At 44.9% G+C, this 12716-nt stretch overlaps 1 protein-coding gene across 1 annotated transcript in view; it reads left to right on the top strand.

Annotated features, from left to right (window-relative positions):
- Nucleotides 1-12716, top strand: part of LOC144685684 (rab-like protein 6) — a 121240-nt gene that overhangs the window by 31331 nt on the left and 77193 nt on the right. Inside the window, 2 exon segments of the mRNA XM_078550467.1 lie at nucleotides 7811-7863; nucleotides 12457-12548. Of these exon segments, the coding sequence (XP_078406593.1) occupies nucleotides 7811-7863; nucleotides 12457-12548 (145 nt within the window).

Here is a 12716-nt window from a genome sequence, read left to right as displayed (position 1 = left end):
AAGTTGTAACTAGTGTCTTAAAGGAGGAAAGTAAGGTAGAAGTGTTAGGGAGATAATTCCAGAGTTTAGCCACCAATTATGGAGATTAAATCAGGACAGAATTGGAGGAGTGCAACAGGAACCTCAGAGGCTTGAAGAGTTGGAGGAGGTTCTAGAGATAAGGAAGGGTAAGGCCAATCGAAGGATTGTGAATCTTTGAATTTCTCTACCCCAGCTTGGTGTGTATGCTCTATCATTGCATGTATTTAAAGCTAGGATAGATATTTGGTGTCTCGGGGAATTAAGGGATATGGGAGCGGGTGGGAAAATGGAGTTGAAGTTCAACACAGCCATAATCATATTGAATGGTGGAGTAGGCTCGTTGGGCTGTGTGGCCTTCTCCTCTCTGTTGTGTTCTGGTGCCATGGAAGGATTTGTAAGATCAAGAGATTGCTTGACCGGGAGCTATTAGGTTAATGAGCACGGAAGTGAATGGGACCTGGTGTAAGTTAAGTCACGGACAGCAGAGGTTTGGATGACCTCAAGTTTATGATGGGTAGAATGTGGGAGACCAGTCAGGTGCGCATTGGAATTGTCAAATCTAGATGTAATGAAGGAATGAATGGGGGTGTCAGCAGCAGATGATCTGAGTTGGGGCGAAATCAGGCAATGTTACGGAGGTGGAAATAGGTGGTCCTGAAGTCGGAAGCTCATCTCGGGGACAGAGGTGATATCAAGGTTATGAACTGTCTGGTTTCAGCTCAGACTGTTGTCAGGGGAGAGGGTTGGAGTCAGTAGCTAACTTAACTCACTATCCTCACTAACCCAGCAGCGGTGCAGCCAGTGTCATAACTGAACATCCCAGGCAGTGATTGCCTGTCTAAGGCACATTGACCATGTGTGATAATGTGCTTGGGACTTGCTGGTGGTTTTGTTTTGCATATAGTGTCCAGGATGGTGCATTAGACTTTCACAGAATCACAGTGCAGAAGAGGCCCTTTGGCCCATCAAGTCTGCACTGACATGAGAAACACCTGACCTACCTACCTAATCCCATTTACCTGCACTTGGCCCATAGCCTTGAATGTTATGATGTGCCAAGTGCTCATCCAGGTACTTTTTAAAGGATGCGAGGCAACCCGCCTCCACCACCCTCCCAGGCAGCGCATTCCAGACCATCACCAACCTCTGGGTAAAAAAGTTTTTCCTCACATCCCCCCTAAACCTCCTACCCCTCACCTTGAACTTATGTCCCATCGTGTCTGACCCTTCAACTAAGGAGAATAGCTGCTCCTTATCCACCCTGTCCGTACCCCTCATAATCTTGTACACCTCGATCAGGTCCCCCCTCAGTCTTCTCTGCTCCAACTAAAACAACCCAAGTCTATCCGACCTCTCTTAATAACTTAAATTTTTCATCCCAGGCAACATCCTGGTGAATCTCCTCTGCACCCCATCCAGTGCAATCACATCCTTCCTATAATGTGGCGACCAGAACTGCACACAGTACTCCAGCTGTGGCCTCACCAGGGTTCTATACGACTCCAACATGATCTCCCTACTTTTGTAATCTCTGCCTTGATTGATAAAGGTAAGTGTCACCACCCCACTAACATGCCCCTCCGCCTTCAGAGATCTATGGACACACTCACCAAGGTCCCTTTGTTCCTCAGATCTTCCTAGTGTCATGCCGTTCATTGAATACTTCCTTGTCAAATTATTCCTTCCAAAGTGTATCACCTCACACTTTTCAGGGTTAAATTCCATCTGCCACTTATCTGCCCATTTGACCATCTTGTCTATATCTTCCTGTAGCCCAAGACACTCAACCTCACTGTTGACCACCCGGCCAATCTTTGTATCACCCGCAAACTTACTAATCCTAACCCCCACATAGTCATCTATGTCGTTTATATAAATGACGAATAATAGGGGACCCAGCACGGATCCCTGTGGTACGCCAGTGGACACTGGCTTCCAGTCACTAAAACATCCTTCTGTCATCACCCTCTGTCTCCTACAACTAAGCCAATTTTGAATCCACCTTATCAAATTACCCTTCCTTAAGCCTTACTTTCTTAAGGTAAATATTAGCAACCCAGGCAGCTGCAAAGCAGGTTGTTAGCATACTGATTAACCCGTCCAGCACTTGATGGCTTTTCCTGTATTTGTCTCTTCTTTCAGTTGTCTTCCCACCCAGTTGCTTTATGCTGTCTATTCTGTTTCCATTGCTTAACTGAATGCAAAGACGTTACATTACTGTGTGTGGTAAAATACTGAAACCACTGACAATTGGCTTATTAGAATGAAAATATCATGAATGGATTTTTTAAATTCCACCCTTGACAGCGTTTTGCTTTCCTTGAATCCCTTCCTGATATAGGCTTGGAGTCAGGGTGCTAACTGTCAGGGGCAATTATTCTGCAAATATTACAAATCAGTTTAGGCTGATAACCTCTCAACTTGTCCTTTGCAATACCCTTGCCATAAATACCAGCAGGTAACTGGTCCCAAAGCAGTGCAGACAAAATGCCTGCCAATGTGTCAGCCACAGCCCTTCTCTGTTCTTAGATGTATATATATCTTAGGTAGTTAGGGAGTCCTCTCACCTCTAAAGTCAGAAGATTGTGGGTTTGAGCCCCACTCCAGGGAATTGACCCCATAATCCAGGCTGACACTCGAATGTAGCTCTCAGGATGTGTTTCAATGTGAATTAAAATCTGAAGCCTGGTCTGTCTGTACAGTGGACATAACGATCCCATGACAGTATTAAAGCAAGTTCTTTGCAGAGCTCTGTAAAATAGTTATCCCTCAAACACCATTTCTAAAACCATATTGTCTTGTCTTTCCCGCCTGGCCGATTTTGGGAGATTACTGTGTGTAAATTGTCAGCAACCTTTCCTACTTTCCAGCAGTGATGGCACATCAAAAGCACTTCAATGGCTGTAAAGTGCTTTGGATAACCTGTGATGGTGGAAGGCGCGATAGAAATGCAAGTTTGTTTTCAAGAAGCTCGAATCCTCGGAGAAGGCAGCCTTTCAGCTGGAATTAATTCCCCTTAGACTTTCTCTGTTCTCACAGCAGCTATTTCAAAGCAGGTTTCAGGACTGCGCACAGTGATCCAGAGGTACTCGAGCCAAGGTTAGATAGAATTGTTGAATAACTTCCAATTAGGGATATACATCCCTTAACTGGACATCCAGCATTCTGGGTATGTAATAACAATGTGAACGCAGTACTGTGCCAGTGGTTCATGTGGCCTTTTAACCAAAACATGAGTTATTTCCCTTTTTTCCATTTACCAAGTATCGGCGCTCGGTGCAGTAGGAATTACCGAGTATCGGAGCTCGGCACAGGAGGAATTACCGAGTATGGGAGCTCGGTGCAGGAGGAATTACCGAATATCCAAGCTCGGTGCAGAAGGAATTACCGAATATCCAAGCTCGGTGCAGGAGGAATTACCGAGTATCGGCACTCGGTGCAGGAGGAATTACTGAGTATGGGAGCTCGGTGCAGGAGGAATTACTGAGTATCGGCGCTCGGTGCAGGAGGAATTACTGAGTATCGGAGCTCGGTGCAGGAGGAATTACCGAGTATCGGCGCTCGGTGCAGGAGGAATTACCGAGTATCGGAGCTCGGTGCAGGAGGAATTACTGAGTATCGGCGCTCGGTGCAGGAGGAATTACCGAGTATCGGCGCTCGGTGCAGGAGGAATTACCGAGTATCGGAGCTCGGTGCAGGAGGAATTACCGAGTATCGGAGCTCGGTGCAGGAGGAATTACCGAGTATGGGAGCTCAGTGCAGGAGGAATTACCGAGTATGGGAGCTCGGTGCAGGAGGAATTACCGAGTATGGGAGCTCGGTGCAGGAGGAATTACCGAGTATGGGAGCTCGGTGCAGGAGGAATTACCGAGTATCGGAGCTCGGTGCAGGAGGAATTACCGAGTATCGGAGCTCGGTGCAGGCGGAATTACCGAATATCCAAGCTCGGTGCAGGAGGAATTACCGAGTATGGGAGCTCGGTGCAGGAGGAATTACCGAATATCCAAGCTCGGTGCAGGAGGAATTACTGAGTATCCGAGCTCGGTGCAGGAGGAATTACCGAGTATCGGAGCTCGGTGCAGGAGGAATTACCGAGTATCGGAGCTCGGTGCAGGAGGAATTACCGAGTATCGGAGCTCGGTGCAGGCGGAATTACCGAATATCCAAGCTCGGTGCAGGAGGAATTACCGAGTATGAGAGCTCGGTGCAGGAGGAATTACTGAGTATCCGAGCTCGGTGCAGGAGGAATTACCGAGTATGGGAGCTTGGTGCAGGAGGAATTACCGAGTATCGGAGCTCGGTGCAGGCGGAATTACCGAATATCCAAGCTCGGTGCAGGCGGAATTACCGAATATCCAAGCTCGGTGCAGGAGGAATTACCGAATATCCGAGCTCGGTGCAGGAGGAATTACTGAGTATCCGAGCTCGGTGCAGGAGGAATTACCGAGTATGGGAGCTCGGTGCAGGAGGAATTACCGAGTATCGGAGCTCGGTGCAGGCGGAATTACCGAATATCCAAGCTCGGTGCAGGAGGAATTACCGAGTATCGGAGCTCGGTGCAGGAGGAATTACTGAGTATCCGAGCTCGGTGCAGGAGGAATTACCGAGTATGGGAGCTCGGTGCAGGAGGAATTACCGAATATCCAAGCTCGGTGCAGGAGGAATTACCGAGTATCGGAGCTCGGTGCAGGAGGAATTACTGAGTATCCGAGCTCGGTGCAGGAGGAATTACTGAGTATCCGAGCTCGGTGCAGGAGGAATTACCGAGTATGGGAGCTCGGTGCAGGAGGAATTACCGAGTATCGGAGCTCGGTGCAGGAGGAATTACCGAGTATGGGAGCTCGGTGCTGGGGGAGCTACCGAGCATTGGAACTTGGTGCAGGAGGAATTACCGAGTATGGGATCTTGGTGCTGGGGGAGCTACCGAGCATTGGAACTTGGTGCAGGGGGAGTTACTGAATATTGGAACTTGGCGCAGAGGGAGTTACCAAATATTGGAACTTGGCGCGGGGGATTTACCGAGTGTTGGAGCTCGGTTCGGGGAGCGTTGCTGAGGTTAGGAACTGTCATGATAATGAAGGAAAAACACCTGATCGCGTCCAAAAATATTGGACTTTAAAAACAAGACCTGAGTTTTTAAAAGTGCACACAAGCCACTGGCTGGAATGCTGCAGGGTGACTCTCTAAGAGTTAATGGAACCCCACCCTGTTACCAGAAGAGGTACTTCTAAAGACATCCAGAAACTAATTGCTTCCTTTGGTAGAGACAGTGGGACATAATGGGAGATGAATATCACTCATCAAGAAATCCTGTGAGCAATGCCCAGACAGACTTGTGAATTTGCTTCCCACTTGGAATATACAAAGGAGGGGTTAAAAATGAGCTAACAAGCTGCCCCACTGTCTGTATGTTGGTGGGTGTTCTGAGAGAGAACAGTGCTGGAAATTTGACTCAGAAATAACAGCCACATACAGCACCCCTGTAAATCGCCATTTTGCAGGTATCCTGATCTCTCTCCCTTTCTACTGAATTTAACACTACCGACTATTCATCTACCAGAGTCAGTTATACTAGAACCTCAAAACCGATTATTCATCTACTGAATTCAACTCTACTAGACCCTTGAAAGCGACTATTCATCTACCAGAATCAACAGAATTGCAACGGCCGCAATGCTCAATCACATACTCCCCACGAGCTGAGGACTGTTCCGTATACCTTTGTTTAAATATGTATATATTCACTTCAAGCTAAATTCTTACTTTTAACCTGTATGACCGTATATGCATGTGTTTTATCCTTTCCTGCCTTTAATAGTTAATAAACTTACACTTACCTTTAACTCAAGAAAGTCTGATCAAATTGGCTCCTTCAAAACCAGATGATTGGGTCTGGGAAAAGGGTATCTGAAAAGGGATCCTTTTTAGATTAAATCTTGTTGTGTACAACAGAAGGGGAGGCTGAATAAAGGCAGGGAACTAGTTCATCCTTCCTTACCTAGGGCATAACAATTTGCGGGGGGGGTCCCAGCCAGATGGTGACAAATTGAGGGGCCTCACCTGGATCAACAACTCTGGCGAACCTCACCTGGGGGGTGGGTCATAACAGTGCACGTCCAGAGGCAGTTACCGAGTATCGGAGTTCGGTGCGGGGAGAGTTACCGAGTATTGGAACTCAGTGCAGGGGGAGTTACTGAGTGTCAGAGCTCGTTGCAGGAGGAGTTACCGAGCATCAGAGCTTGGTGAATGGGGAGTTACCGAGCATTGGAGCTCGATGCAGAAGGAGTTACCAAGTATTGGAACTCCGTGCAGGGGGAAGTACTGAGCATCAGACTTCGGTGCAGGGGGAGTTACTGAGCCCGGTATGTTTAAAGAACAAAAGGATTGACCAGATGCCATCAGATGTAGTTACACACTTTCTTGCAGGTGCATTTCGGGTGGGAGAAATGGGTTTAACTCCCTTCTGTGGGGCTGAGAATGAGTTGCCTGCTGCCTCCCTGACCCGAATTGACAAGAGTTTAGAATTACTGAGGGGTGTAAACCAGTATGTGGGAAGGACAGCAGATAACATGGAAAAGCTTTTTTCAATAGTTACACTGCTTCCTACCTGATGGTAAGGGTTTTTCTGGAGGTGGTCATAGATTCTACTTACAATTCCTCACATGAAATGAGTCCTAAGTGTTTAATTTAACCACAAATTCTGAGTTATCAGGGACAGACTAAACAAAGGCAACTGGGGGCTTTTGTGTTTATTTTGTGTATAGAATGTTTGTACATTGGAAATTTGAAAACTTGTCTTTGCACTGAAACCGTGCCACTTGTACTTTTTCTAAATCAAAATACTCTGAACGGAGATTGCAGATGGGCCAGTGGAATCTGCAGGAGAATGTGGCATTAAACAATGGGGTTTACCCAGTTCTTATGGAGAGATTGTTATTCTGAATTCCTAGTGACAGTCCAGTACTAAACCTGTTTGTCTGTTTTGAAACTGATTCCAACTTGCATTAGCATGCTTTTACTCTTTATCGAATCCACGCTCTGCCTACATTGTGAGTGCTCAAAGGGACAATGTAGAGGGAGCTTTACTCTGTATCTAACCCTGTGCTGTACTTGCCCTGGGAGTGTTTGATGGGGACAGTGTAGAGGGAGCTTTACTCTGTAACTAACTCCGTGCTATACCTGCCCTGGGAGTGTTTGATGGGGACAGTGTAGAGGGAGCTTTACTCTGTAACTAACTCCGTGCCGTACCTGTCCTGGGAGTGTTTGATGGGGACGGTGTAGAGGGAGCTTTACTCTGTATCTAACCCTGTGCTGTACCTATCCTGGGAGTGTTTGATGGAGACGGTATAGAGGGAGCTTTACTCTGTATCTAACCCCGTGCTGTACCTGTCCTGAGAGTGTTTGATGGGGACAGTGTAGAGGGAGCTTTACTCTGTATCTAAAGTATCGAGGAAGATTTATTTTGTTTCTTAATGTTCAATCTTCCATCACTATAATCTGTTAAAAATGATCAAGAAAACCAGAAAGTGGAAATATTAACATATAGTAATGATATAATTAAAGCATATTATCAACATAGAAGAATGTAATGGAAAGGAAAGTGGAATAGAACACAATGGGACCCAGTTGTAGCAGACAGATGCTTCATGTTTGCAGTTGTTTTGCAACTGAAAGCTTCAAGTTCTTTAATGTTTCTTCGCTGGTACTGAAATGGGGTACAGATGGGCTCTTGTAGTTTGGTGGAAAATTGCTACTCTAAAACCATTAACCAGTTGTTGCCTTTGTTTAGGTAAAAGTCGGAAAAAAGGAGATGGCTTGAAACTGGAGAATGATCCACAAGAGGTACTGTTGGATATACTTAGAATTGGAGTAGAGTGCGACCCTGATATCGATGTATTGAATAGCTCATTCAGACACTGTTTCTAGTATATTTGCAAACATTCCCTCCCCATCCATTTTTGTCTAATAATCCTTACTTCCGATTGCCACAATAATTACACCCTCCTGCCATTAGTGGCATCACAGCACCTCATTTTCACATCTCCCAGCACCTCGGCCTATGCTATAGAGGATCTCTAATACTTACTGCAGTTTTGCTTCCTTGCTTCCACAACTGAACTAAGTTTTGCTATAAGCAATAATAAATATGAATATTATATGGAAGTAGAGATAGCTTGTATGATTTCAGAACGAGACTGAGTGCCACCTCAAGACCACACTTGGTCTTGAACCCCCTTGTATGCAGAAATGCAAGATTACCTGGAATATTGTAATCATTGCCATGTAGACATGTCCCAGGAGGGAGATCATTGAATAAGGAGGCCGACTTTTACTGAGCTGGCAGCAGCTGCTTTGAAGAATATGGTCAGTCCAGCTCTTCTTCCCAGCAGTAAGATGTGGCAGTAAGTATCAGTTGGCATAGAAGTTGTTGTATTTGCACCGAATGTAGCCTCCAGTTTAAATTTACACACTGCAAAGTCTTCTGTCATATTAGAAGTCTTTGCAGATATTTCTAAAAAGACATGAGCATATTGCCTTACAGATAGTTATTGCAGTATCCCAGATCTGAGGTGTGTCTGAGATGTATAAGATACACTGTGTATCTCATACACCAAATTCTTCGTTTGGTCATTTACAATATACATGTAAGGTTCCTTTTGATAGCAGTTCAATGGTTTCCACCATAATGGAAGATCTGAAATACTATTTTAGCCAACGACTCATGTATTCTAAGATTGGGAGTGGATGTGATGGCTGTATTTGTGTCTCTTAGTGAAGTTTGTGGTTTCCAGCCTCAGTTGTTTGCATGAGTCTCCAGTGCTGAAGTTAGTTTGCATTCAGTTGCTACTGATTCTTCGAATTTGCAGGGTCCCTTTCCAGTGACTAACACGCTGGAGAAACACATGCAATATCTGTTCAGCCTCGTGTCCAGGAGTGCACAGTGTTCATCATTCCTGATCACCAGTGTAATCCATGCATGTCCAGTTCACTGGAAAGAAGTTGCTTAAATTGGCGTAGCTCCGTATTTGAGCTGAGACTGGGGATTTAAGCTCTGAATCTCAGTTCTGCATGGTTCAGAGAGCAGAGCATAAAGCTTGTGCTTCTGGAGGGGTATTTCAGTTGTTCTGTTTCAGAAAGTGAGGAAAGAACTGTATATAGTCCAGGGCTCTGCCTACTGCCACTGAAGCTTTGGGAATACATACCTCTGAATCCTGTTGTTGTACCAGCAAATGTACACGCACCAGTCAAAGCGTGGTTACATTCATATTGTGCAACAGGAGCAGCGTCAGATCCCTGGCTGAGGCAAGTCTGTCGAGCTGCACTGAAGCCAGCACAACATCAGCCATAAAAACTTTTGAAGATTTTCAAGGTGGGAGTGGTAACAATGAGGAGTAAGATTATTTTTACGGTTACACATTGTAAACTTTTGCTCTGAAAAGATCAGTTGTTACCTTAAAAACAATCCTTGGAAGAACTGGTAAGCCTCAAAGTTTTGGATAGCGTCCTCTGCCTGACGTCTACAGGAATGACTTGGACATGTGAAAGAGGTAGTTATATAGAGTGCAGGATGGGAATATGGACAGGATCTTACTGCTGATTGGTCAGGCTATGTCAGGCTTTGTAACATTACCATTCTTGCTGCTGATTGGTATGCTGTGCAGAATGGATGGTTATGTGTTTCTTGAGTAAGGGTAGCCAAATGTCACTGGTCGCAGTCTTGAGGGATGTGTGATGTTGGTAGATCTCCATGGCGTGCCTTGTATGCCAGTGTGTGATGGATGAGAAGCTTAGAGTTGGATGTGAAGGTTATTAAGTTGAGCGTGTTTAACAATAACTGACATGTCCCATTCACTCTGCTTGAAGCAGGTTTGACATTCCTTGAGCCTAGAGTGTAACTCTTTCGAGTTATCAACAGTCACAGATTGTAACTCTTTCGAGTACATTCACAGTTCTTGGTTTTCCGGGAGTGGGACATGAACCCACAACCTTCTGACTCAAAGGCGAGGGTGCTATGAACTGAGCCACAGCTGACACCTCAGCAGCTTGTTTCCCCCAATGTAGACGAGTCCTTAATTGCATGGTATACTGTTTATAATAGATGCTATAAATATGCTCAGGTAGAACTAATGCCCCAAATTACTTGAAATAATGAATAAATTAGGAATAATGTGCAGGCATTGGAGAGGGTGCAGAAAAGATTCACGAAAATGGTTCCAGGGATGAGAAACTTCAGTTATGTGGTGGATAGATTGGAGAAGCTGTAATTGTTCTCGGAGAAGAGAAGGTTGAGAGGAGAGGAGTTCAAAATCATGAGGGGATTAGACAGAGAAGATAGAGACATTGGGTTAACTTCATTTTCACCAAGCTCAGTCAGCCAAAGGTGGTAGATATGGGCCAGATCCTGCTATATTTTAAGTATAAAACCCATATAATATCCTTCATTGGATCTTTGTATAATCTGAACTATGAATAATCTGCGATCAGAACACATGAAAGCTTGGGGTAAAAGAAATGCATTTGGCTCGTCCAGTGAATCTCCTAAGCATGTTGTTCTGAAGGCCCGACCAGAGGGGATTGAGTGAAACTAAAGAATTGCTGAGTACCTGACCAGCCTGGTATATTCAGTCTGAGCTGCTGTATTTTATACATGGTGAGAGGTACATCCAGTGTACAGCATTGGATAATATGACAGTCTATAAATGGGTCAGGGGGAAGGCAATACAATAATACGATGTAAAACCAGTACAAGAGTGACCTATAGCTAGCACTATAGCTGCCTCCTGCACTGAATGCTCTTGTGTGTCTATTAGCTCAAGGATCATTTAGGCCTTACAATCCCTAGCCCAAACTGTTAGTTCCAGGATAATGACTTCAAGGTTGGGCCTTTTAACTTGTATCACCTCAAGTACAAAAATAAGACACAGCCCTTGGCTCATTGTTAATAATACTTAACCTAGACCGATGCCCACAATGTGGCTGGTAAATAAGGATTGGTCAGTCATCATGGAGAGTCTCTGCATCCATTCCCACCAGCTCTGCAGGTCACTGCAAGAGGTAAAATTGAACTTCAAACTGGCCCACAGGGAAACAAAGATGAATTCAATTCGACAAACATATCATGTGCCCATTTATTTGCTGAACCTCAGCCAGATGCTGGGCATTAACCTATATATGCTTGGCTCCAAGCACCTTCACCTTGCATTATGTGTAGAACAAAGCCAGCACCTTTGCTTTGAAGTGAGAGCTTATTTGCACCTGGCATTCAGCCAATTCCCTGATGGCTGTCATTAAAAAAATCTTTCGAGTTATCAACAGTCACAGATTGCAACTCTTTCGAGTACAATCACAGTTCTTGGTTTCCGGGAGTGGGACATGAACCCACAACCCTCTGATTCAAAGGCGAGGGTGCTATGAACTGACCCACAACTGACACCTCCATGGCTGTCATTAAACCATAGGCATTAAAGGAGCTTGTTAAATGGGAAAACAGAGATTTCTGATTGCCCTCTTACATAGTGTAGTGAGGTTTCCCTTTGAGAATGGGTTGGGCTTTTTGGGTTGTGCATGATTGTTTCTGGTCCTAACAGTCGTGTGTTAGATTGCTCTCTGAAAGGGGATACTGTATGTGGCTTATCTCTGGCAGGTTATTACCTGCCTCACCCAAACTGATTCACTCAAAATAGCCACTAGGAGATGTGTTCTTGTGCTGTGGTTAGTTCTTGCATCTTGTTGGTTGTGAAACAATTCCTATCAGGAGCTAGTGCTTCCTTCACCAATCATTCAGAACATACCCGGCACTTTTCATTCCTGCAGGACCTTCCAAAGTGCTTCATAGCCAATGGAGTTGCTTTATGCAGCTGCTGTTAGATAGGAACAGAAGGAAGCCATTCAGTTCGTCAAGCCCTTTCTGCCATTCAGTGAGACCATGGGTGATCAGGACCTTAAGTCCATCTACCCACCTTGGTTCATATCCTTTGGTACCTAACCCCATCAAAAATCTATCAGTTATTAAAAATTCAGTTGACACCTCCAGAGAGTTTTTGGGGGAGAGTATCCTAGATTTCCACTACCCATGTGTGAAGTGCTTCCTGAGATCACTCTTGAAAGACTTAGCATTATCTTAAGGGTATGTCACCTGGTTCTGGACACTCCCACCAGAGGAAATAGTTTTTACCTTATCAAATCCTTTAATCATCAACATTTCAACTTAGTTTGTGCAATTTATCCTCATAATTTAACTCTTTTAACCCCAGTATCATTCTGGTGAACCTACACTGTACCCCCTCCAAGGATACCATATCCTTCCTGAGGTGTTGTGTCCAGGATTGAACACAGTTACTCAGATTCTAATTGATGTTTATTTAACGTCTCAGTGTGCTGTGTAATGTAATTGGTTTCTATGACATTCTAATTCTCATTATATCCTGTTGCTAGTCGGATGCAGAGCTGGCTCTGGATGCAGAGTTCCTCGATGTCTACAAGAACTGTAATGGTGTTATCATGATGTTTGACATCACCAAACAGTGGTAAGCATATTTCAAAATTCACAATAGATCTCTATTGTATGTGATTCTGTGAACGTAGAACTTACTGCTCTAGATGTGACCCTCACTGATGTGTTGGTGTATGGCAGCTCGCTGTAGGTTTGAACAGCAGATCAAGAAACAGCACCATGACTGAATACACTGAGGGTG

The sequence above is a fragment of the Cetorhinus maximus genome, chromosome 10 (genome assembly GCF_964194155.1).
Source record: "Cetorhinus maximus chromosome 10, sCetMax3.hap1.1, whole genome shotgun sequence".
NCBI lineage: Eukaryota > Metazoa > Chordata > Chondrichthyes > Lamniformes > Cetorhinidae > Cetorhinus > Cetorhinus maximus.
Note: the sequence above shows the minus strand (reverse complement) of the source record. Positions and strands in the feature narration are given on the sequence as shown.